The sequence below is a fragment of the Aulostomus chinensis genome, chromosome 12 (genome assembly GCF_037954235.1).
Source record: "Aulostomus chinensis isolate RoL2024-O1b breed Wild chromosome 12, RoL_Achi_v1.0, whole genome shotgun sequence".
In the NCBI taxonomy this organism is placed as follows: Eukaryota; Metazoa; Chordata; class Actinopteri; order Syngnathiformes; family Aulostomidae; genus Aulostomus; species Aulostomus chinensis.
Genome location: NC_141331.1, coordinates 13976756 through 14002643, shown reverse-complemented (window position 1 = coordinate 14002643; position 25888 = coordinate 13976756). Strand labels below are relative to the sequence as shown.

General features: G+C 41.4%; 2 protein-coding genes across 9 annotated transcripts in view; both read right to left on the bottom strand.

Moving 5' to 3' along the window:
• The window catches only part of impg2a (interphotoreceptor matrix proteoglycan 2a), a 25793-nt gene extending 25246 nt beyond the window's left edge, over positions 1 to 547 (bottom strand). For all 3 annotated transcript variants that reach the window (XM_086220313.1, XM_086220315.1, XM_086220314.1), the window contains exon 1: positions 1 to 547. This exon is cut by the window's left edge and continues 159 nt beyond it. The gene's annotated coding sequence lies outside the window, so the exon portion shown is untranslated.
• Positions 548 to 5320: 4773 nt separating this feature from the next.
• On the bottom strand, positions 5321 to 24188 carry LOC147252144 (uncharacterized). 6 transcript variants are annotated; one of them, XM_086220309.1, is made up of 24 exons: positions 23992 to 24174; positions 23074 to 23162; positions 22569 to 22637; positions 22209 to 22274; positions 21989 to 22104; positions 19544 to 19795; positions 18002 to 18114; positions 16656 to 16762; positions 16125 to 16425; positions 15147 to 15268; positions 13619 to 13759; positions 13481 to 13514; positions 12981 to 13208; positions 10872 to 12076; positions 10235 to 10362; positions 9756 to 9872; positions 9533 to 9649; positions 7626 to 7721; positions 7346 to 7542; positions 7166 to 7209; positions 7036 to 7079; positions 5996 to 6064; positions 5771 to 5921; positions 5321 to 5656 (listed from the first exon to the last, which is right to left on the bottom strand). In XM_086220309.1, exons 4-24 carry the CDS (start codon positions 22272 to 22274, stop codon positions 5519 to 5521), a joined length of 3786 nt encoding a protein of 1261 aa, XP_086076435.1. In that variant the 5' UTR covers positions 22569 to 22637; positions 23074 to 23162; positions 23992 to 24174; the 3' UTR covers positions 5321 to 5518. The 6 variants fall into 6 exon arrangements, with proteins under 6 accessions (XP_086076435.1, XP_086076436.1, XP_086076434.1 ...); XM_086220310.1 differs by having other exon boundaries at positions 24055 to 24105; XM_086220308.1 differs by lacking the exon at positions 22569 to 22637 and having other exon boundaries at positions 24055 to 24188.
• Positions 24189 to 25888: the final 1700 nt, after the last annotated feature.

Here is a 25888-nt window from a genome sequence, read left to right as displayed (position 1 = left end):
CATCTGACAAGTTTGCATAGTTCAGAATCCTCCAGGTGCAGAAGAACGACAGAACCTCGTATCCTTCGATGCCACCGACTGCGTTCCTGCGTTCCTCCACAGCTGAGGGGAGTTGTGGTGCTGAAAAGACAGCTCCTGGCTCAGGTAAGATAGGCAGATGGCTCTTGCAGAGAGAGGGGGATTTTTGAATGTGCTAATCCTGTAAGCCTTTTAGTGGAGCTCGCCAAGAAGTTACTGGAGCAACACCGTGAAGGGAGGGCGCTCACAGCATGGAGGAAACATGGACACTGAGAGGGTAACAAAAGCCACCAAATCAACGGCAATAAATACATGCAGCCAGCGTGAGGAAAAGATGAGTTGGAATTAAGCACTTCTGAAGCCACTTCCTGTAACTGCTCAGTCACTCTGCTGCTCTAAATTGGAATAAAATCAATAAAAGGTCATGTGATCAGAGGGGAGAGTCATTCCTCTTCCTGCCGTCACCTCTCAGACCACACTGGGAAGCAGACATTTAATGCTATTTGGAAGAAATCCTACTCAGTGACCTCACCATCACCAGTCACCCACCCGCTCACTCATACTGGTCTAGCGGCTCAAGTGTGTGTGTGTGTGTGTGTGTGTATATACAGTATATATAGAGTATATACACACACACACACACACACACACACACACACACACACACACACACACACACATGTGTGTGTTTGTGTGTGTGGAAAACAGTGAGAGTTATGAGCTTAGCCTGGAGCTGACCTTTAACCCCCAAACTTGTCCTACAGCTCTAATCCCATTTTTAAAGGAACAATCTATCAATTTATCGATATATAGATATATATATGTGTGTTTGTGTGTGTCTATATAGATAGATAGATACTCTCTCTTCAACCCACAAACTTGTCCTATAGCTCTCATCCCGTTTTCAAAGGAAAAATCTTCCTTTTTTTCATTAAGTAGCCATAAAAACAAAACTGGGTGTATAGGAAATATTTGAATGCAACTGTCACTTCAGTAAAAATGTGTTTTACACGTTTCTTTAATTTGAGGCATTTCTTAGGTAAAGGGCACACAACCACCAGCAGGCACATACTGTAAGTGTGGTGATGGTGAGCCACTGATCAGCCCTCTCACAGATGTTTCTGTCATTCTTTCACATACATTCCCTCTTAGTTATTTCACCACTCGAGTTGGCTGGAGCTTCATGGGTGTAACGCATCACTTCCACGGAACTGATAAAGGCTAACAAGAGTTAAGTAAGCAGACAATGGAGTGATTAAACTACACTTCTCACCGCATTGTCTACGAATGAAGTGTTGGGAAATGCTTTTGTGAAGGACGGAGTTTTTTGGGGACATTAAAATGTATTAGTAGTTTAAAATCTTGGATGCACGAACCAGAAATCCCAACCAGCATTCACAAAACACATTTTTAAATCTACGGTGCAGCATAATGTGACTGTTGTGGCAGTGAAAGCGTGGTTAAATTGTTCTGACCCAACTCCTGCAAAATGACTCAAAATTATTCGGATTTATCAGTTCGATATGAGAACATTTGGAATGTCTGGGAGCACCGCGCAATTCAATTATTCATCCACATTCAATTTGGCAAAATTTTCTGTTGCACATGCTCTGCCCTCAGTATGTCGCCCCAGAGTGAAATGCAGAGACTTAGTGAGAGTCTGAAATTGTCACTCACATAGAAATATGATGCATATTAACCCGGATTAAACATTTACAGGTTCATTCTGTCTGCAGCAGGGTAGCTAGTTGAACCGTTTTTTCAAACCAGCCCTTCTGTCTGAGGTGCCCCAGTACATTTGATCAGTCTGGTGATCAAATACCTGGACAGTCACTTCTATTGCCCAGCAGATGGCTGAACAACATTCACCTCCAGCAAGCACTTGATCCTGTAATGTGAGATCATGGAGAGCTGAGCCAAGTAACATTAGGCCTCTCGAGAAACTGGCATCGCCTCCCTCGCCGTGCTACATCTGGGGAGGAGATGGCATTGCTGTGAAGGTTTCAGCCACTTCTAATGTGGTTGGAGAGGGGATGTGTGAAGGGGTAGTTTTGCTACTATTGCCTCAGTGTCAGCAGAGTATCTGCCATCTAGAATGGGGCGAGGGATTACTCCAGTCACACTGACGGGATCTGACAGGCTGAGACAATAAACACCTAAGCCAACCATTTAACCCTCTGAAAAGATTATACCCGCCAGCGTGGTATCGTAAAGACACCTCTTGGCCTGAGAGGAAACAAGGCGGGCGACTTTGCTACAACTGAAAGAAAGAAAACATTTGGGTCTCAGCTTCAGACAGTGTCCTGCAGAGAAAAAAAACACTGGCAAAATGACTGACTCATTTCAATTAATTGGTTATGGACAAAGTAAATCATTTAAAAAAAAATCAATGAGTCACAGCCTTGCCCTTTGACCACACGTGTGGATTTGGCTTGTAAATAGAGGGGGACCAAATGGGTAACCAGTAGAGGGCAGTAACACACCTGGGCTGTGTCTAGTCTGCCACCGGACATTAGCAGGCGAACCCATGTCCCTGAACATGGAGTGTGGGGCATAAATACCTGACTACACTTTACAAACAGTAAAATCTAAATCTAAACCACAATATATATTTCTAATCTAAATGTAAATGTTGTCTAAATCAAAATCTTTTATATATACATAAATATACATACATACATATACACACAAATATACACACACATACACACGTATATATACATATACATATACACACGCACACAATGGATGGCCACAGTTTGATTAATTTCTTACTGTTACAAATAAATGGCTACAAAATATATATACTTAAGTAGTTTAAGTAATTACTAGTCACAAAATTAAAAGAAAAATATATTTTGTGACCAAAAATTACTTAAATTGAGAGAACTACTTACATCTGGTGGCAACAAAGTTTTCCAGCACACTTTTCTTTTTAAACTTCTATTCCACTTTGTGTCAAGAGTTCTAAGAGGATGAAAAACTGGTTCTGGGTTTTCTAAGGAAATATAAAAACAACTGCAAGAAAGCAATTTACTCTACAAGTTTTTAATTCACCATTGACACCAAAGGTTTTTGGAATCATCACCTATACATTCATCCTACACTGTATCTATAAAAGCATGACATCAAGGATGTCTCCAAGTGTTAAAAGAGACGAACGACTGAAAAAGGGAGAGGACTAACAGACAGATGGTGTCATAGCCAACAGCAGTGATGGACTGCCATCTCATTTATGGGTCGAGTAGATTTTCCTCCCAGATGTCCTCCAAGTGAATGTGCACCCCTGAACTTTCTGCAAGTTGTATGTTAAAAAAATGAACGATGGAAACAAAAAGCGTTTCAAGTCGGTTTGTTATTGGTTTGAAGGGATCGGGACAGACGGTGAAACAAGATTTTCAAAAAGAGCTTCAATGTCAGGCCTTTTATTCACTGATTCAGTCAATCTATGCAGACCAACATTACGACGTCAGCTACGTTGTGTCATGGACGATCAGACCACAAGTGGACATCTCCAACACGTGTGACCACACTGAAATGCCAGGCCACTTGGTTAGCCTGGCCCACACCAGGAAATACACCTAGCCTATACTGTTGAGTTCTCCTTTTAATACCAAAACAGCACAACACTTATCATTGCATAAGGATTTTATCCTTTATTTTTTGAGTGGGGAGATGTGATTCGTTAATACCTGTAGAGATGTCCCCTTCTGATCAGCTCACCAAGCCTGAACAGGGTCATGGATTTGGTCTTCATAGGGAAGCTACCGTATCCACGCCCCAACACAAGCTCAGATTCTATGATGGATCGCAATATAAAGTAGCAAGTGTCCAGCTGAGCCTCATTCATCATCTCCAGACACTGAGCGCCTGCTTCCTACAGGAACGAGAGGCCCTTAGTGACGAAGATGAAGCTCCACACACTCAACGATGTTTACTGAGGAAACTGGCATTATCACTTTGTGACAAATTCCCAGTTCCTGAGGTTTCAAATGGTTGGAATTTTACCATGATGCCATATAGTGAAACTGAGAAAGAGAAATGCTACGGCCGTCACGCTGAAGCTGCCGACAGCACAACCACGGTGCTGCCTGTGCCATTATTGTCCTTAGGAGAGGGGGAACAGTGACAGAAGCTGTACCCCAGCACGGCACTGCACTCTAGAGTTTACACGATTTCAACTTTGACCTTTCAACAAATGAGATAACACTGCCTCCACGTGATAAATATCCTCCTCTTTCACCACCACCCTGGGCAAAGCAGAGGTGTTTCATCAAAAGCTGGCTACATGAGGAGCTGAGCAAACATTAGCTGTGGATTCACCCACGTCTGTGAAGAGCATGTCTCACTCTTTTGGCTGCTGAACTTTCACCATGAGTTGCTTCTCCTGCAGAGACCGTGATGACTTCGATGTGGCCTCGTGTTGTTTGTGTGGTTGTTCTCCACCTCCTCTGCTCACGCGCCAGGTCGAATCTACACTTGTGTGAAGCAACTGGTCGCAATTTCTGCAAGGACTCAGCACTGGGTGATATGACTTCAAATAGAGCAGTTGTTGAAAACGTTCATTAAGACACCTTTTCCACTAAGTTTTGATTCAATTCGATTAAGAATCAAAGTTTCCTGGAGGAAAAAGGCGTAACAGCTGGTGCAGTTACTAAACTGATCACGTGTCAGCAGATACATGATGGGGGTGACGCATGCAGGTAGGTGAGGTACAGTACTGTAGAACAATCAACAGGTTCTGGGTGTTTTAAGAGTTCTCCGCCATATTGAAGTGATCGCAACCTCGAAGTAACACAAGACGAAACGTCAGCAGTCGGAGAATGCAACCAGGTGTAGGAAGCGCGATCAATACATCAGCTAGTTGAGCTGCTCATGTAGCAGTCTAGCAACTTCCACTACCTCCGCTTCACCTTCGTGATCTACCTCGTGGTGAACACTTCCTTACGTGAAGGGGTCTGCTTCATGAATTGCCATCTAAAGTGAATCAGACAAAATAATCTTACAATTATGTAAAAAGGCAGAATCAGAACTCGTGATTACAACCTCATCACATAATGTTACCAAAACAAAAACATCCAATAAATCAGTGTTTACATTTCTGCTGTACAAAGTAGGTGTTCAAAGTGTTATACTTGGACATAATGTCTTGTTTGACTAGTAATTCAATGTAGAAAATTAAATACAAATAATTACTTTTATAAAAAAATACCTTGCAGCATTAAAACAACGTGTAAAAAGTAATAGGGTGTGCAAACATTCACACGTCTAAACAATCTACATTAAAACTCCTCCTGGTTGGATGAAGAGCTACCTGGTGTTTTTCACTCAAACCCACAGACAGTCAAGGATGTACATGTTTTTTCAAGTTAATACATGAAACAACAAGCTAGTTAAAAGGAAATATTGTCAGTTCACGCTGTCCATCGCTCAGTATGAGCAGTGATTTATAACGGCTACAGGAATGTGACGCACTGGACAGGAGTGCTGCCTCATGTGCCTATCTTTTATTATCCAGGTTCTGATGTCTGTAAATTTTAAGCACCAGATTTCGGATTTCGTCCCGTTTCCTCCGCACCTGCTGCCGTGGGAACCAACGTTCTAGGTGGAGAGGGAGGTCAAAATGTACCACAGGGTCCTGAGAGCAGAAGGAGGAACAGTCCTCGTTACTATGTTCAGATCTAGATGGAAATCAACATTAAATTTGAAACCATAACATTATTTGAGCCGAAGACAAATACTCAAACTTCACCTTCAAAAAGCTCTCGACATACTGCAGCAGGTAGAGACCGCAGTCGCTGCTGTTATCCTGAAGAGGAACTTTGCAATGTGAGCTTTTCATCTGGTCGGGTCCAAACTCTCGTGATGACCCACGACGGACTTCCCACTCTGACTGCAAGTAGCTGAGGGACAAATCGCACGTTCGTTAGCACGGACCTGGAGCTTCATAATGATGACATCAGATCATCGTACTTACTCCCTTAAGAGCTTGAAGACTCTCTCATGAAGGGACAGTTTGAGGGAGTCCATGATGAGAATACAGGGCCTGATGACGAGAGGAAGATCTGTCAATCATTTATGAAGGGCTGTGATTTGACCTAGACCGTAGTCAGGGGCTCCAGAACCTTTTCACTTCATTTAATACTGTCCAGTCACCACTTACATGATGATTAGGCCAAAAGAACATCATTACACTTCATGATGGCAGGAGAAAGGCTCCACACTAGTCAGGGCCCCTTCTAGCATCATAGTTAGCCCCCCAGCCAGCTAATATACTGCTGGCGTTAGCAAGTGTTGAGGTAAATCTCAACTGTGCTCTTCTCAATAACATGATTGCAACTGTCACGTCTGTGTCAACATCACCTGTTCAATACAATCAAGTATGGAGCTACAGGTCGGGACCGAAGACGGTGGCATGACAGCATTTGCTTTTCACTACAAAGTTGTGTTCCCTGCTGTGTGGGTGCTGACTGTGTTTAAATAAAGTCGATCACTTGATCGCACTGAACATTTTGACAGTAACAGGCGACCAATATTCTGACGAACTGCTGCAGGACATGGTGGCAATGCTGACCAATCCGAATAAAACAGTTCTGGCTAAAACAGCGACTTCGGATTCGCAGATAATGGTTGGTGGACTGGATCAGTGAACAGGGATTCTCTGTACAGTCTGAGTGGCTGGCTAACACTCCAGTGAGCACAGAGAGGAGCTTCACAAGCTGCCAGCAAAGACAGGCAAAGCTGGCCGTTTATATTGAGAACTTGTAGTACTGTGAAGCTGAAAAAGATGGAAAACTGCTCGGTGCCCGTGAAATAGAACCATACTTAGAACACTGACAGTGCAACTGTATAACTGATAAATAATATGCATCTGACCACTTCATTCAGACCTCATCAGCGGCGGGGGGGGGGGGTGCATCTTTAAAATAATGCAAGCAAACACTATGCACATGTGATCTAAGGGGCTTCACGTGTGAGACAAGTGTAAAGCACATTAGTGTAATTATATACACTCACCTCTTGCAAACACTCTTCCTTTGGCAGGTCTGCTCTGTGCAGCTCTATTGAGAGCAAAACGTTTGATTTAGTGGAATAAAGTGGTTTACACATATTCCTATGACTGAAAACATGCTGTATTCTTTCTTACCACTGGACCAGGTAAAGGATCTTTGGTGGACTCTTGAGCGTTTTCTAAAAGACATGGAAGAAAAAAACCCACAACATCAAGCATCATCTCCATAAACACTACGATGATGAAAGTGATCCAAACACTCACAACAACCAAATGTCGCTGTGTAACATGTTCTTTTCATTTAGTCAGACGTACCTGTTTCTGTGTGCTGGCTGTCACTGGGGTTAAATCTTAGAGGAGTTCTGTCATTTGGTGCTTGCGTCTCCTCTGGACTCTGTACCTCGCTGGTTCCATTGCAACTACTTCCTGGTGGTGACTCCACGCCGATCCAGTCCTCCACTTTAGGTTCGTCCAGTCCAGGAAAGCAAATGACAACTAAATACCAATGAGCCCTGAACAGACAAAGTGAGGTTACATGCGTGGCAGCACGTCAGAAGCATCTCTGCAGCACCACATTAGTGACGCGTGTACTTACTCCTGATTCACAGGTACAAACAGGAAGTCCTTTTTGAAGATGTCGACATGGCGTGTCCATGTCTTCACCCTCTGATGTCGCCTCTGCCGCTGACAGCTGGTTCACACAAGTATGAAACATTATAGAACTTCTTCCAGCCTTGGAAATTAACTGTCAGTGTTAGAAATCAAATGTGCTTCTTCTTTTTTTGGAAACAGTCATAATTTTCTAATGCATTGCAATGAGCAGAAAAATTTTGAATTTCTTATTTATTGTTATATTTCTAATTCACTTCCTTCAGTAAGGTTGCAGATGACAATTTGATTATACTTCTTCATAGAAAATTTTAAAATGTGCCTATATTTGCAGAAATAAATGGGATGATATGATATAATAAATGTGATTTCATCCTTTAATTATCCAAAAAGCATAAAAATAACACAAAAAATATTCAGACACCAAGAGACTGATAGTCTGGAGCTTGCTGATAAATGCTGCTCACACTTTGAAGATAGATCATTTCATACATTTGGATGATGGAATGTATGATTTTATTTTTTGTTTTTGTAATTACTAAATACCTATTAAAAGAAGAAGGAGGTAGTGACAGATATACCATATTTTTCGGACTATAAGTCGCAGTTTTTTTCATAGTTTGGCCGAGGGTGCGACTTATACTCTGGAGCGACTTACATGTGAAATTATTAACACATTATTATATAATTTTACGTTACTTTTCACACTGACAACCGCAAGAGGGCGCTCTAGGCCTGTGTATCCGAAAGCGACGTAGAAGAGGAAGCGGCGCATCGTCTACCTCCGGAGTTGGCGGAGTTGTTTAGAAGTGACACCGAGGATGAAGATTTCATTGGATTTAGTGATTTGGAGTGACACTGATGGTTTGGTAAACTTGTTCGCATGTTCTTTATGCTATAGTTATCTGAATAACTGTTCATATGTTACGTTAACATACCAGGCACGTTCTCAGTTCGTTATTTATGCCTCACGTAACGTTAGCTGAATGTGTTACCGTAGCATACCGTACACCTATTCAGCCTGTTGTTCTCTATTCTAGTTTTATTTAAAATTGCCTTTCAAGATGAAATGTCTGTTCTTGGTGTTGGATTTTATCAAATACATCTCCCCAAAAATGCGGCTTACACTCCACTGCGACTTATATATGTTTTTTCCTTCTTTATTATGCATTTTTTTTGGCTGGTGCGATTTATACTCCGAAGCGACTTATGGTCCCGCAAATACGGTATATGGATTTCAACATTAAAAAAATGACCAAAAAAAATGAAAAAGTCTGCCAATTTTTATAAAAATTACTAGCCATTCCTGCATTTATGAGGGGCACCTGAATGCACCATGGAGTAATTTACAAAACATTGTGTTCTCAATTAAATGTTTAAGTTGGTAAGAGGAGAGAGCGAGACCATTCCTAAGGTGGAGCTGCTGTTACTAAAAGCTAAAAGCTCAGAGGGGGCTGAGTTTTGAGGAGAACAACTGAGTGGAGATGTGTCCGGGTCTCTTTGTGGAGAGAAAGATTAGAGCACTTCTTGGACGAGAGTTGTCTCTCAGCATACAGACTTCAGCCAATCTCCTTACACCTACTATAAAAGGTCACTTTGTTAACTCCCCTGGGAGTTCACACCACTCTGGTCTTCATCTTTGTCTTCTTTGGGTGATATTGGCAGGCGGCAGACTAGATATAGCACATGTGTCACTACCCTCTGCAGGTTGTCGCCCGAATCAGAGGAGGAGGCAGACTTTTACTTGACATCAGCTTCCGCACTGACCTTTTCATGGAATGATCACGTTGAATTGCATTCCAGCCCCACCTGTTAATCACGATCACCCACGACCGGCAGCTAATTTCCACAATGGCTGTCCTCACATACTCAAAATCACATATTGACACTTACATCTCATTGGTGCTGCCTTCACTGGCATTGTCTCTTCGTGTCAGCTGCTTGTAGAAGAAGCTGCTGAAGATGTGACAGCGTTCGGCCACAACACGCGATGACTCCTGGAGGAGGTATCTGATTTGGAAGCACATCAATACAATTAGCTCAAATGTCTCTGTTCTCCACAAACACAGGCAAACTAAATTCAGTGGAGGACTTTAATTCAATATTTTACACTTACTTGAGGTAAAAATCAATAATAACATCATTGAGGTACTGCCCGCTGTCAAGGCACTGCAGGTCTTCCATTGTAACAGTGATTCCTCCTTTTAGTGGTGGAGGAGGAAACTGGATCAACCTAAACCCAAGTTGAAGAGACAAGAGTGGGTCTTTATCAGAAGGCTGCATCCCACTGAGGCAAACTGACATAGCGACATTCATGTACCCCAGAATCAAGTTCTATGAGAACTTTCAGTTTTGCTTCATGCAACCAAGAAGTTGTAGCATGACTTGAGTTCATTTGCATCACGCTGACATCACACAAACGGCGATATGTGCCCACCTTGCATTGAAAATGCTTATGGTGCAGCACTCGTGTACAACAGTTCTAGCGGTCTTTATTACAGGTTTATTCCCTTGAGTACACTACAGTTCCTGTATGAAAACTCATTTGAAAGCTACACGCCTTGACAAACAGGTGGATAAATTCATATTACTTGCCTGCGGGCCAGCCCCTGATGTTTGTATTTAATCCAACCAGAGTCTGGATGACACATAGATACGATGTATGATCCTTTGGTTTTACGATGGCACAGTGTGTACACGGGGGTAGGTTCCTCTCTGCTTTTCTGTGGAAGGACATTCAGTCATATAACTGGAACAGCTCATTTTAAGTTTATATTTTTCTTATTTGGACTGGCGTAACGGTGAGAAGGAGCGTAAACTGTGTCTCTCCTAGGGAACAATAATTAAGGGACAGCTCACCCAAAAAAGTGAAGTTTTTGTGTTTCACAGGAAAACGAATTGCAGTACTTTCCCAAACATTGAAGTGAATGGAGACCAATTTCCAGCTGTGTTTTGCAAACTAAAAACTTAACCTGACCTTCCATTGGCGTATGGGTGAGTAGATAATCACTGAAGTTTCATTTTGGGTGAACTATCCTTTAAAGACATCTCTGGGGATGCAGGCAAAGATCCGAGATTGAAATCTCCAGGTGGCCCAAGTCAAATATGCCATATCATACATTTCTCATGTTTTCTCAGACTTGGCAGACAAGATCGACCAGTTGACACATGCCTGCCCTCAACCTGCAGGTTTTCAAGCCCTGCAAGTTGGGACCAAGAACAGTCAACTCACCTCAGGCGGATGTTTGTGCTCTTGTTCTTTCTGAGCCTCTTCTGGTTGGTGCTGCATCTTTATGTCCAGCTCAGGAGCCATCTTTCCATCTGGTAACATGTTAGGCTCTGGAGTCATCTCTGCTTCTGATGACACATTTAGCTCTGGAGTCACCCTCAACTCTGTATCCATCTCTAGATCTGACGACACCTCCAGCTCTGGAGCCATCTTAAGCTCTGGTGACCCCTCTAGCTCTAGAGCAGCCTGTAAGTCCAGTGTCACATTCTGCTCTGTTGCTGCCTTCAGCTCTGATGCCACCTCTTGTTCTGGAGCAGTCTTCAGCTTTGGAGCTGAATTTCGCACCTGAGCTTTCCGCTCTGGTGTCCTCTTTCGCTCTGGTGTGGCCTTCCGCTCTGATGTTCTCTTTCGCTCTGGTGTTGCCTTCCGCTCTGGGGTCCTCTTCCGCTCTGGTGTGGCCTTCCGCTCTGGTGTAGCCTTCCGCTCTGGTGTAGCCTTCCGCTCTGGTGTAGCCTTCCGCTCTGGAGCTTCCCACTCCTGTGTTGCCTTCCACTCTGGTGGCATGTTCTGCTCTGATGGCACCCTCCAATCTGATGACGTCCTCCGCACTGAAGCCCTCCTCAGCTTTGGGGACTCTAGCTCCGTCACCACCTCTAGCTCTGGGGCTTTCTCCAGCTCCAATGCCGCCTCTAGCTCTGGAGAAGTGTCCAAGTATAGCACTTTATCCAACACTGGTGCATCCTCTAGCTCAGGAACGGTGTCCAGATCCAACACTTTGTCCAGCTTTGGCGCTGCCTCCAGTAATACAGCTGGTGTCATCACCAACTTGGATGACATCTCCAGCTTTGGCGCTGCCTTTTGTAAACCTGCTTCCAGTCTAATGTGTTGTGCAAGGCTTTTGAGGCCACCAAGATTTTGTGAGTCCTTGTGTTTATCAGGTCTTAGCTTGGTGCTCTTCAGGCCAAGCAGATTAAGCAAGTAGGGGTCTAATCTAGTTTTTCTAATTAGATCCAGGCTATTTTTTAGTGAAAGAACAGGAGACTGTGTGTCTATAAAATGATCAACTGTACCAACACCAAAGACTCCAATGGATTCATCATGTGTCAGGCTGTTGAGACAGTCCATTTCCACAAGGGAGCGCAATAAAGCCCCCTCCATTCCCCTCAGGGGCTCTTTCAGAATCACCAGAACAAAGGGGCTGGCCTTACCTATTAAAAAAAAAAAGAAAAAAGGAAAATAATATAACATAAATATTTACAAAGTGACATGTAAGGGGCTAAGAGATAACTCAGACCATACTAATAAATCACATCAAAAGCACACACACGCACGCGCACACACACACGCACGCACACACACACTACATATATGTATATATAAAAACAGCTTGGTAGAAATTAGAGCTGCTCCCTAATAGTTAAAGCTCGTGACTAGTGTCATCACTAAGTACCGTTTTCCCGGCCCTGTATGCTTCCTTGGCATGGTTGGAAGAGGTGGGCTTTAGCAGCTTTAGTTGCACTGGTGCAGAAAGCGGGCAGGAATCTGGTGTATCTGGCCCGTATATACAAGGAGCAAGCAAACTCCAGCAGATGAAGTGTGCAATTAAGTTTGTTACAGTGTGTATGGAAGAGCCAGACAGGAGTGCTTTTTTCACTCCTGTTCCTCTCTTGAAATATAAATCCTGAATATGCTTGTTCAGAGAGGCAATCAGATTATTAATCAGCCATTGAAGGGATGAATAAAACAGATTTTTTCAAAGACAGGCCGATCCCCTAAGCAGTAAACGAGCACTTTCTCACATCAATTAAAGCCTTAATTACAACTCGGTTTGCCTACCATGGCTTTCTTACAAGTCTGACACCTCCAGCTGTCATGCTAGCACAAGCTAGCCTCAGAGTGAGAACGAGCCAAAGGTGTGCAAATACTTAAATTGTGTGCGCATCTGGCACAAATCATTTGCATACAGGCAGCAGCCACAAAACAGAACAAAAAATGTGCCCATCACTGCAACCACTCTGCATCACACATATACTGCTTTTCATGCAAAAAGCATCCTAAAAACTACATCTCCAAAAACAGCCTGCAATGTATCAACAGTGTAAAATGTCTCACCGGTGTTTTTGACTCCATCCTGTGTGACACCCAGCTTACAGAGGTCACCTTTTAACGCAGCAGCAGCACACTCAGATACACACAACAAAATAGCTGCTTCAGGACAAGGCTCCCCTCCGCCCAGAAACGAAATCCCCATGGCCTCCATCTCCTCCTCCTCCCAAACACTGTACCTCCTCAGCTCTTTACGGCCCAAGGTTATCGTCACCCCTACCTGTCCCCGAGTATCTGAGGAAGAGAAGAGACTTGGTTAGTTTTCACATTAGGAGTTAAATATTTAGACTGTAACGACAACTGAGCTACGACTAGCATGCTTTCCTTCACCATTATGAATTAAGCCATTTATCCTTTTATCTGTGGGTTCTGGTCCCCAAAATGTACCGAAACACTGTTTAAGAGCTTTTGACGTACATTCAACAAATATCATTCTTTTGCTTTTTTCAGAGTAACGGGGCAGTTCAAAATCGAAAATGAAACAGGACCAAAACAAGACACATTACCTTTCAAAGGGATGATGAGTTTTTGGTTTGTTATCTGCAAAGGAAGGGAACAATGTGTACATTTATGTCCAGAAAAGATTATATGAAGACAGAGCATTATGCAGTTAGCGAAAGGTTTGTTTGGTTTTATATAATTACCTCAATGAGCCCATTTGAAGTCCCTTGGTACGCTCCACAGTGAAGAGAGGAGAATCCCACAGTCATGCAAGTCAAGTCTGCACTTGGGATGGGAGAGACTGACACCAAGCCAGGAAGCTCTTCTACAACGACACGCAGGACCTGAAACACAAATGAACACTGACATTCAAACAACGCAATATGTCCATATGATGAGGCAGAGCTGGTGCTTACCTGACCTAAGTCTGTGTTCCATGCTCATTTTGGCAAAAACAAACCTAAATATTAATCATTATTCTGAATGCTGTTGTCACTTGTCTACGGTTTAACATTACTATACTTAATGTGCATTGCTTTCCTCTGTAATTGTGGAATTCGGACCCTCCCGCATAAAAACTTGCCCATAAACCCATTGGTGGACGCAAACCCAACTACAATGCTGCTGTTGTTTACTCTCCCTTCCCAATACATCTTCAATTAAAAAATAATGAAATAAACAAACTACAGCAGAAGAGCAGCCCATTTCAGTAAAAGATTATAGATACCAGTCTATCAAGCATAAAAATATCTAACAGGGAAGTCATGGCTCAAATGTAAATAAAGAATGACAAAATAAATTCCTCATAAATATATTCAAGATAAAAATGATAAATAAACCCATGTAGACAGCAAAAAAAGTCTTTTTTTTTAACTCAGTCGAGGGTTTGTTTAGGGAGCGTGTCTCAAGTGCAGCTTCCTTTAATTTTTTTTCTCTCTTGAGGTTGCTGCTTGTTCTGCAGCTATCAAAGCTCCCCCCTGCTGGCCGAGGCACAGAAGAGCTCTTCACATGATCAAATGTATCTATTGCCTTTTTTTTTGGACTATAAACAGCACTCAGCTCAGGTTCAACTCACTATTAGATCGTAGCCATCCACCAATACATCTGTTTGTATTTTGATACTTGTTTGTTCTTCACGTAATTTTTTTTTCTACAAGCTTTTTCCTACTCATAATAAGGGCCATAACTAATGAAATTTCATAATTAATTACACTGCAGATAACTCGAATGATTAGTAGTTTTTTTAATTTTTTTTTTCCCATAAAATGTGAAGAAAATTGGGAAAACACTCAATTTCCCAGAGCCCAAAGTGACCAAGCTGCTCCTAAAGGACAAAAAAAAAAAGCTAAAAATCGTTATATTTAGGAGTCTGGAACCAAAATTGGATGACTTATTTAATCAATAAAAGACAGAGACCATCAATCAATTTTAAAGTAGTTTCTGATCGGTTTTCTTTTGACCGATTAATTGATTAATTATTGCAGCTCTGCCATTAGTCCTGTCTGTTTTGTTTTTGTTCTTTTTAACTTGACAGTAGTTCTCATTCTTTAGTCCTCTGTGTGTAGTGTATCTTGCTTGCCGGTTTACATAATCCCTGTTGCTTGAAAAAAACAGATTCTCTTGAGTTAAATCATCAAATAATTAAAAAATATAATCATAATCATAATCATCATCATAGAAAATCAAGAGGCTTTAACAGAGTTATGCACTTGAAGGACACCATCAGCCTACCTGCATATCATCTGATTCTGGGTCCACAACCTCCTGCTCTATCACTGTGTCTTCCACTGTGACCACTGGGCCAATGTTTTCAAGAATGTGACTGCTCTCATCATCATCACTGGAAAGAACAACTGAAACACACATGGAGAGAAAACATCTAACTCCTTAATAACACTCATTAAATATTGCTCCTCTCCCTTCTTTGATGCTTTGTGACGGAGGTTTAATTAGTGAAGACGGATGTCATCCTCCGACAGATGGAACAGTGTTTATATTCATGAACTTCTATCAAAATCATTTTGAACTTGCATGCCAAAGAAAAGGAAAATCCTATTACACATATAGACATTTGACAAGGTGTCTTTTACTTTCTTTGATAGTTTGGGGGAAAAAAATGTATTGAACGGTGCAACTGAAAGAGTTAGATTACTGACCATTTCGAAAAGTATCCTAAGATGCATTTCTGTTTTTGTATGTAAAAAAACAGGAGGCAATTAAAGTCTTGAGGGATATAAAAAATGGCCAGCCCCCAGGATGCTGCCTGCTGTGTGCTGAATGATGAGGACAACTGCAGAGACTAACTGCGGTCACAGCAAGGCTTTGTGGTTGGGTGTGCAGCAGCAGCAGCAGCAGCAGCAGCAGCAGCAGCAGCAGCAGCAGCAGCAGCAACAACAACTTGGCCCTTCAGACTGCAGTTCATGGGACTGCTGCGTATGGTAGAAGAGATTCAAAGTGTTTTCACTTTGTTCATCCTCTCCTGACACTGTGTGATGGTCAAAGGCTATCAGACGCAGAAGGACAGGCTCACGTCTTCATTTTTTTTGTCTGAGCGTCAACACCTTTTTTCCCCAAATAGTTTCCAAGAAGGAGTGGGAATATGCAATTGGCCATAATTCTGCCACTATTCTGTCCCCTTCCACCACATCAAAACTACTATGTGGACAAGGGCCTGATCTGGTATCGCTCAACCTGTCTTGGTGTACTCACTAGGTTCAGCGGGGTACATCATGGTTGTGTCGAAGGCTCCATTTAAGTCTCCAGCCTCCAAGCAAGGATCCGTGATCGGGACCAGAACTTGGGCTCCATTTTCTGCTCCCACTGTGAACTGGACGATGCTATTGTCCAGGTTATCCAAAACGCTGTGCTCTCCATCTTCACCAAGGTAAAACTGCATCAGCCCTTGTTCTCCATCCCTCCCGTCTTCCCCAGTGAGGCAGAGAACACTTTCACAGTGGCGTTTGGGGCTGCCCACTCCGTTGCATTGGGACCCTGTGTCTCTTTTTCTCTTCTGATGAGACAACACACACCACATCATCTCATTTTTGAGAGCAATCACGACAGCCCTCTTTTAGCACTGAGATAAAAACTAAAAGGAAGACAGATAATATCAAACTTTAACCTTCCAGGCATGAAATAAACCATTATAGAAAGAGAGAAAAAAAAGTTCCAACTTATTTTGGGACCCAAAATTTGCACCATGATGAGATTTTGATTTTTTTGACCCAGTACAGTACTCACCAGATTTTGCTGTATTTCTTTCCTGCAGTCCTTGATGCTGCTTGGGGAAAACTCATTACAATCTCTCATGTCCTCAGCAGGTTCCCAGCTTACTGACAACCCACAGTCTGTGGACAAAGGAACACATGATTAAACTACAATATTGGCAAGTTAAGCACATAGAGAACTGGCAAATTAAGAGCATTTCCTACCTAGAAAGTAGTGGAGAAAGAAAAAAAATATTGGAAAAAATGCAAAAACAGACATGAAGGGAAGGGAAAAGCAAAGAAAACTATTTAATTTGATTTAATAGAAGAAAAAAGATGTAGCATTTGTTTATTTCACTGCAGAAGAAGGCCTGGAATAACAACGTAGCACTGAACTCCAAATTCACAGTCTGACCTACGATGGGCAGCTGGAAATAAAAAAAACGAGGATCAAAATCCCTGCAACCAAAGTTTGGGGTGTTAGTTCATTTTGTGCCTTGATGTTCCTCAAATCCTGGCACCTGCATTACCCACAATGCAAATCCACTCTTCATTTGATTGCACAGATGCATGTGTTTTATGCTGGGAGTGGCAAATGTGACCTTAGGCAGCTAGCCTGAAAGACAAATAAAGATTTGCCGAAAGATGCTTGAAAGCTCACTCTTGTGCACACAGCTAGTTTGTTTTTCCTTTTCAAACTTGTAACCGTCAGTCCCAGTTGGGACAAACTCAAGTGAAAGCACTTGAGGCAATTCATTAGATTTTAAGCATCACCCCCCCCCCCCCCCAAGCGCAAAAAGCTGTAAAAACAACAAAAAAGAAAGACATATGAAATAACCCTCTGAAAGACCTGTAAGTCTTGGATGAGTAAAAAGTTTTAGGGTTTTCTCTTTCGCTGGATGAGAATAAAATGAAGACTGAGCTTATGAGCCACGACTACAAGCGGTTGCTTACACTAATGCAAATGTTCCCAAACAGTTTAAAACATTTAACGGGCAAAACACAGGTTGAATTATTGGTGAGAGCAATGTGTTTGTCACTCACTTTCACTGACAACCCACTCAGAGTTAATTTTGCACTATTTTTTTTATCTATCAGTCTAAATATTCTGCATATTTATACCATTTAAGCTAACAAATCATCATGTGCAAAAGCTGACATTTGCTGATCCATGTGTAATAAGCCAATAATACTTTACACACCGTATGTGCTGCAGCTTACATGTACACGTTTCTTCTTATAACATTACAATAAATGTGATTCGTGTGTTTGGAGTATAGTCTCTGTGTATTGATCTTTTGAGTAAGTTTTATATTTTTGGTCCTATTTTACTTATTCTGAGATGGATTAACTGTATGTGTCTGCATTACTCATGTTTACCAAATCTGTAGTCTTCTCCATTGTCCTTGCCGATTATCACCTCCACGATATCCTTGTTTTCGTCTTTGTCCTCATCATCATCGGCCTTTTGTAACTTTCTCCTGGATCGTAACCTTAAGACATTTTAAACAAAGCCACATGCAGTAAACGTTTAGTCTCGAGACTTAATATACAAGAATTGTGATAATGACATAAAAAACAGATGAAACAACAATTTGAACCAGAACCTGAAGTTATGAATTCCCTCTGCGTGGTACTATTCCAAATTTAATCTTCAAATTGTCTGCCTGGAAATACAGAGAGCCATAATGCAGCCAGCCAAGACAAACTCTGCCAAGGCCAATGTAATAAAATCTGTTTTGGGTTGTTTTTTTTCACAATTTTTAAGACATCTGCCCAAAAAATGCAATGGGTTCTTCCTTGGCTCGTGGTACACACTCCCACCGAGATTCACAGACACTGGCCTTTTACGTAATCCCGCTAACACAAAGACAAACAAACCAACAGCTACAAGTGAAAACATCAGCTCCTGGGCTCAGGTGATGATTATCCTTCTACCAAGTGCCTCCATTTGCTCTGGTGATTGTTGTGGTTCATTCACCTTTGCACAACAGGAGTAGTGTTATCAAGATATAATTATTTTGTTCTCTTTTATAAAACCTGCCAGCTCAGCTAGAGAAAGACACGGAGGAGCAGCAGTTATGGGTAACCAGCTGGCATGTTGGGACACCTTGTCGTTGTAGGGACTGAAGGTGAGAATAATCAGAGGATGTGGAAAGTTCTGGGTGAGACCGTTTCTTGGTCATCCTCAAACAGTTCCTGAAATCAAAGTCTGCCTGGCAGCGTCACAGTGACGGGTAGAACCAGTCGAGAAGAAATTTCCCGCTCATAATCAAAGTTAAAGATACAACACCTTTAAGAAAGTGTTTGTTAAGCCTGACGAAACAAGCTAGAGCTAGTATATTTGTTGAATGATTTTTTTAAACCCCCGCTCTAACCTCCCAACTGTAAATCACCACTCTGCCTTCCCAAGCTGTCCTGGTCATTGTTCCAACCCGTTCTGCTGCTCAGGGGAGCACGCCGACTACCGCACACTTCTTCTGTCACATATGGAGTCGTCAGCCACATCCTTTCACCTGGAGGTCATGTGTTTCACCAGAAATATGTAGGACATTGATGGATTACACTTATTTCTTGTCTTGCCCCTGTTTTTTTACAATACTAGAGGATGGAGCAGTCGTAGGCCCTTCCCAGTATTGTTGCTGCTCACTCGCAACCCAGCCCTCCTAGGATATTCCATTCAATTTTACTGGATCGTGAAGTGGGAGAGAGGCAGTGCAAACTTCCCAGAGCTTCAGTTCTGGTTCTTTCACACAAGCGAAAATGCTTGAATACTTCTGGGAAAGGCTACATGTGTGAATGAGGCTTTTTACCTCCATGTCCAGTCTTTATGCTACGTCAAGGCAATCAGATACGGCCTTTAAAATAATCTTATAGATATTAGAACAGGGTCAGAATATTTATTCCGAACTGTGTTCTTACCTTTGAGTGGATGTAGAGCTTGTCTTCGGATTGCATTTTGGCGTTTCAGGCTTGTAACCGTCGCTATTGTTTTCCCTCGGACTCTTAGTCTCTCTGCAGGTCAGGGACTCCCTTCGGTTACGGCTACTCTGCCGTCGTATACTTGTCACTTGTCCATTTTTTTCAGAAGAGTTACTTTGTTTCAGCTTTTCCATATAAGCCTTGCCCGACTCTGTTTTTAGGACATCTGTTAGGATCAGACAGGGCTTCCGACTGCAGGACAAAAGAGAGAGGGAATCATTCGCCACCGTCCTAGAGGAGCGTCTTCTACGCAGCATTGTACCACATCAAAGTGCTCCGGATGATACTCTTCTGTAGATACCATGTTTACCAGCTGATCAGAAGGGAGGGGCAGGCAGGTCTGCTGACGTAGATAAGTCATCTGTGCAGCCATGATAAGCTCGCAACAGAATCATGATGTTTATTAGCTGCATTCGCTAAATAGTGAAACTCTGAATTAGGTTAGTGGTTTAGAGCAAAAAAAGGTGATGTAATAATTAGCATAACAACAGAAGGACAAATGTAATATCCTGACACTGTCTTGAAAACAGTAACAGCTCAACTACTGACCAATATGTCTATAAAACATGGCAACTGACAAGACTATTGGGTTTTTTATAGAAGTAGAGATTCTTCCATTTGTGAACTGCTGATGGTCTCTGCTCTGTCTCTTCATCCATCTGTGCCAGGCCATTATTTCACTTGTGAGGGAAGTGTAGAGCGCAGAGTTCCACCCTAGATGTTCCTCATATGCAGCCGGGGACTGAACCACCAATCCAGAGATTAGTGGACCACCCGCTAACTTCCTGAGCCACAGACGCCCGCATAATGCATACTAAGTGATTTTTTTGTTGTTACTGTTCCTTAGTTATAATAGTTGCTCTAATACAGACTAAAGACGAAGTGTTGCATGTAAGACATTGTGAACCACTTGATCCACATACAGCGTCGTGACAGCTCAACATGCTGCTGTGCATTTCTTTTTAAATGGAAATGGAAAAATTACATCTGAACTTTAACGTACTTAGAACGTCCGCATTGCGTGCACAGGTTAGGAGTATTTCTTTAAAATAACAGATCATATTATCTAATGTGTAGGCACTTCCAGGACGACACACATCACCTCTAACAGGGTGAGCGCCCCATCTTGTGAAAGTTTAAGAAACTACAACAAATACAACAGCCATTCACTGGATGTTACATGCTACTAGTACCAGTAGATACACTTCACCAACATTCAACTTGAAATTAACTTACTGACTCACTGAAAATCCATCGACTGAAATTACAAATGGACTTTCTTTCACATGCAAAAAATACTAAGGTATTACGTTGAACACAAACTTCAAAAAGTCAAAATTTAAAGCTAAATCATTTAAACCTCAATCAACAGAATGCAGACAGCCCCTTCTATCTCCACACCTCCATTTATCATAAGTTTTCTGAGTGTTGCCTTTTTCTCTCTTTCCTTTTTATAGTTGGGTTTCTGTTTTAATGCTTGGCTTACTCCTTGTAAATATTACCATATCATAGCTATAAAATGAGGGGCAGCCAGCAGGGTAGTTTAGTAGAGCAGCTGATGTCCAATACTGGAAAAAAATGCAGTGTGTGTGTGTGTGTGTGTGTGTGTGTGTGTGTGTGTGTGTGTGTGTAAGTTGCAGTGATGTTCCCAAAATTGACCTCGGGAAATTTTAGCACTAATGAAAGGCTTAAGTAAGAAGCTGAGAGTTACTCCATTTCTGTGGGGATTGTGTATTTCTTCATCGATCATTTTCCATTGGATTTTGGATTATTGCACAAACTATAAACTGCGTCAACAAAAGCTGAGATTCTTGTGGTTTGTTCATCAAGATAATATGGACAAATAAACACCACTTTTATGATTTTTGAAGTGCAAATTCAAGCACTAGAAGTACAAAGGTAACGTTAGGCTACGAACAAACCACACTGTGTCTTTCCCCACACCTTAAATAGCTTTGTGCTTCTCTGCTGTCAGTGTAACTGTCTCAACGTCTTCAGCACGTCTTCAGCACCCTCTGTAACCTCATTTAACCACCAATTTTTGGATGCATAAAATGCAGTGGGATTCACTGATGTATTTTATGCTGTACAACAAAACGATAAAATATCTTGGGCAAGTCTGAACCACAGACCTTATTTCGGAGATTTGATTGAAAACCCATTCAGTGGTCCCACTGACCTTTGAGCTCAACAATATTAACTAATTTCTCAATTTAAACACGAAGTCCTGCGCCCGACTCCGTCTTTAGATCCGACCACTTTTTTACATTTCAGGATCTGTCTTGTTTGACGAACTGCAGTCATGCGATATAACAAGGGAACACTGCCTGCAAGTGTCCATCTGCCCGGCTAAAAGCAGATCATTCAAAACTCAAGCACGCTCACCTGGCCATTCCCCATTTGACCATCGCCGCATGGTTGTGATCAAATGGCCTGGTTCCTCTTTTAATCTTTAAATCACATTGTCTGAGTCTGCAACCAGGAAATGCACTCCAAGAAACCTGTTAAACAGAAAGAACCTATTTAGTCTCAAAAATAACCAAGAGCAGACTTTTTTTAACAACCACAGCATTTGTTCACACTGAGAGCAAAGATATCGCTGTACCTGTCTTTCTAACCTTCCACACTCTGATGAAAGACATAGCATGGGGATTCTGAGTGGGTTATCCATCTGAAATTCACAGGGTTTTTGTTACCATGCTGGTATCAAATAAATAGCCAAAAGCTTTTAAACCCCATCAAAGAAGCACAGTTCCTAGGGGTGCAAATGTGCAAAGCTTATCAATTTTATCTATAATCCATTATGTTGTTATTATTGGTAAAGTATAGCAAGCATGTAGTTGCAGCTGTTTATTGGTATCAGTGACTACTAGTCAATTAATCAGTCATTTAAATGTCAGGAAAACTGACTGTTCTGTCATTGTTTTATCATTAGATGACATTTTTCAAGAACGGTTGTAGACACCTTGTAGTTCCAGCTTCTTCACTGTGAGGTTCTGCTCATTATCGCTGGTTTTGTTGCAGGGTCTCTGGACTGATAAGGGATTTAATCAACCAAACCAATGACCATTTAGGCAAGAAAGCAGGACATCAATAAGCAGATAAGGTGGCAGCAGCAGCCCAACTTTGGTTAGTAACAGCTCATAAAAGTAACTGCAGACCACAAGCAGTTGTCAAGTGTCTCTATCGCCCACTGCCCAACCATCACAGCAACCACAGTCATACATTTTTCAAGAAACAAGAGTATGCTTGCTGATGAACAGAATATCAGCATACAGAGACTGGAAGCACAAACTTCCACGCAAGCAGTTCAATCAAACAGTGTGAGATTAACGTGCAGGTGCATGCATGTGATTCAGCAAAACTTCAGACTGAAAATCAGAGCTAATTCATGCTGCACAGTAAAAGCACACAAATTAATGCCTGAAGAGAAAAACTGAGGATTCCCCCAAATAAAGTTTCACACATACCAATTTCTCCTTCTCAACAGTAAATGGAAGTGTTAAGGCTTTCTGATGGTCCATCATGGTTCAGAATTTGGTAAGGCACAGCGAGAACACTACAAGAAACATACATAGAGATGTGCAGTTTGTCTGCTACTCCAACTCGTTGAGACAAGACATTACATGCAAAATGAAAATATCACAAGCGGGGAATAACATCTTGATGATAATCTTTTACAGTCGTTCTATAATGTATTACCCAACAGGCTGCGTCCTTTTAGACATCATTGTAAGTCCGAAACAATGTGTCGATAAGAATCAGCGCAGACAAATCTGACAGCCGGAAGAGTGGATTCCGTCAGACAACATACTTTTTCTACTGTCATCGTATCATTAGAATAAGTCTATTTCCCCAGATATTAAAAGTTTAATCTTGGGGTTCTATTTGGAAACACAAGCATTATTTTGAAAGCAGATTTAGAGGAGAGAAAAAAAAACAGTTATAACAGAAAGAAAGCATGCACGGCTGGTTACTGGCTCGTTCCTGCCGCAAGATTTCCTTTCATAGAAATAAACGACAATAAAAACCGTCAAATGCAAAAGTACTTTTTATGCATGTTAAGATAAAACTTGCAGCTATCGAGAGTGACCGTCATTGGAGACTTAGCGAGCAGAACTGTTGTTCTTTTTCTTTTGTCATTGAAACAAGGGTTCTCGTTTCACAAATATTACGTTACCTATGTAAAACAGGCCTCTTGTGTTACGGTCGTTTTCATGACAACGGCTCAAGCGAGCACTCGTTTGCTTTTTAAGTTGATTCTGAGCAAGTGAGTGGTTTGCAACATAGAGAGAAAACCCTGATTAGCTAGCCTTAGCCGACAGAGCTAGCCACGTTATTGCTACCTCGTCCAAGATGCTAACATAACGCAGACAGCTAAAGCTTACCCTCGGCCCGGGCTTCACTTGTTATTAATGGCGAATAAAAGAAAAAGGTAGACAAATATTCACCCCCGAGCCCTTCCGACTGCACCGTGCAGTTACGACAGGCACTCATTTAACGTTGCTGGGTCTGAGTGAGGCAAAATAGACTGTCTACGGTTTGTAGTTAGCAGGCGTTACAATATTCCTTGACCATATCCGACCAACAACGGAAGTACGTCATTTTATTACCTGATATTTATGATTTATCTTTTTTAATTTGGTTTTAATGTCTAACGCTTCATACTGCGGTATCCCGTCGTGACAGCAGCATTAAAACATTCCAGATGGTGTAGAAAAATTAGATAGTATAGATCATAAAATTCATATATATCTATATCTATCTATATCTATATATAGACATATAAAGATATATAGATATATGTCTATATATATCTATATATATGTAAATATCTCTATCTATCTATCTATCTATCTATCTATCTATCTATCTATCTATCTATCTATCTATATATATATATATATATATATATGTATGGCTGTGGTTGTTTACAACGATCAACCAAAGCATGAAAACCGCTGCGAGGTTTTGTCTGCATAGTTTAAGAGCCATGCAGTAAATCTCTATTTTCTGACGGTCAGTTTGAACGCTGCAGTTTGTGGCGAGGCTGACAGGTGTGTCTGATATTTCATGCATCACACTGATAGAAATTAAGATAGAGAAATTAAATATTACAAACAACTACCTGTATAACCCACACGGGTCCAAGTCTTCAGAATGACAGAGAGGGCCATTAACTTCAAACAGATTCATAAAAGAAAATAAAAAAAACTCGTTATAATTCTCACGAAAGCTAGATTTACTGCAGGGATGTTGTTTCATACTCAAGCGGTCAGTGCTTTTAATCCTTTTAATGGCTGATAAGTGACAATGTCATTCCTTACTGAAACCATTAGTTTGGTATGTCAAGTTATGATTGTTGGCAGTTTCTGACTACGCTGATGAGATGTGGGCCAGGAAGAGAGCTCAGTCCTCATAAGTTGTATTTGTGTGTCTATTGTTAGTGTTACCATAGTGACTGCAATAATTGCTCTAGGCTGCATTTTTTTTTATTAATATGCTTTAAGGCATTGCCATAACACAGATAACTTTATTATTGTCACTTTATCCATCACACAGTGGCTACAACCATCATCAAACAACAAACATGCCTTCATTCTTAGCTACAAGTGTAAATTCAGAGTTAGGAGGCTCAAAGTGTCACCTGGGTCTCCCACAATTCACAATCCCATAATTTCTTCCTATTATGTGTGTTAGGGTCTTTTTGGAAATGATATTCATCCATGGATTTCAATCACCAAAGTACATCGTGAAGTACTTGTCAAGTAGATGTAACTCCAGTTCTATGAGTACATCCTGAGCCTCACAGAGTAAAGTGATAGCGAAGCCCATGGCAGGGAAGGTGTGAACACTGAGTTGTTTTATTGCTCCCCAACAAAACATTCAGCTCTGATATTTCATTATTCTTGTTTAATGTGCTGATGTGGGTAAGATACTGTTGATTCAAATAGTTGAATTCAAATTGACTGGCATACTTGAACCCTCAGGTTAGGTACTCTCAATTCAATAACAAACAAAAAAAATTCAGGTTGGTTTTTTAGTGACTGTACAAAATAAAATAAAAGGAATGAATGCGTGCACTGCTGTTTTTAAGTCTAAATGTTTCAGAAAAGTATGAAATTCTCATAATACAGTAAAAACATGATTTTTAACTGAACAAATATGCCAGACTCTATAAATAGAACAAAAGCATTACAATAATTGTAAAGAAGACTTAAGGCAGATTTTAAGGAATCCCACTGTTGACTGTGTCCAGAAAAACTTAACAAATATGTGTAGATT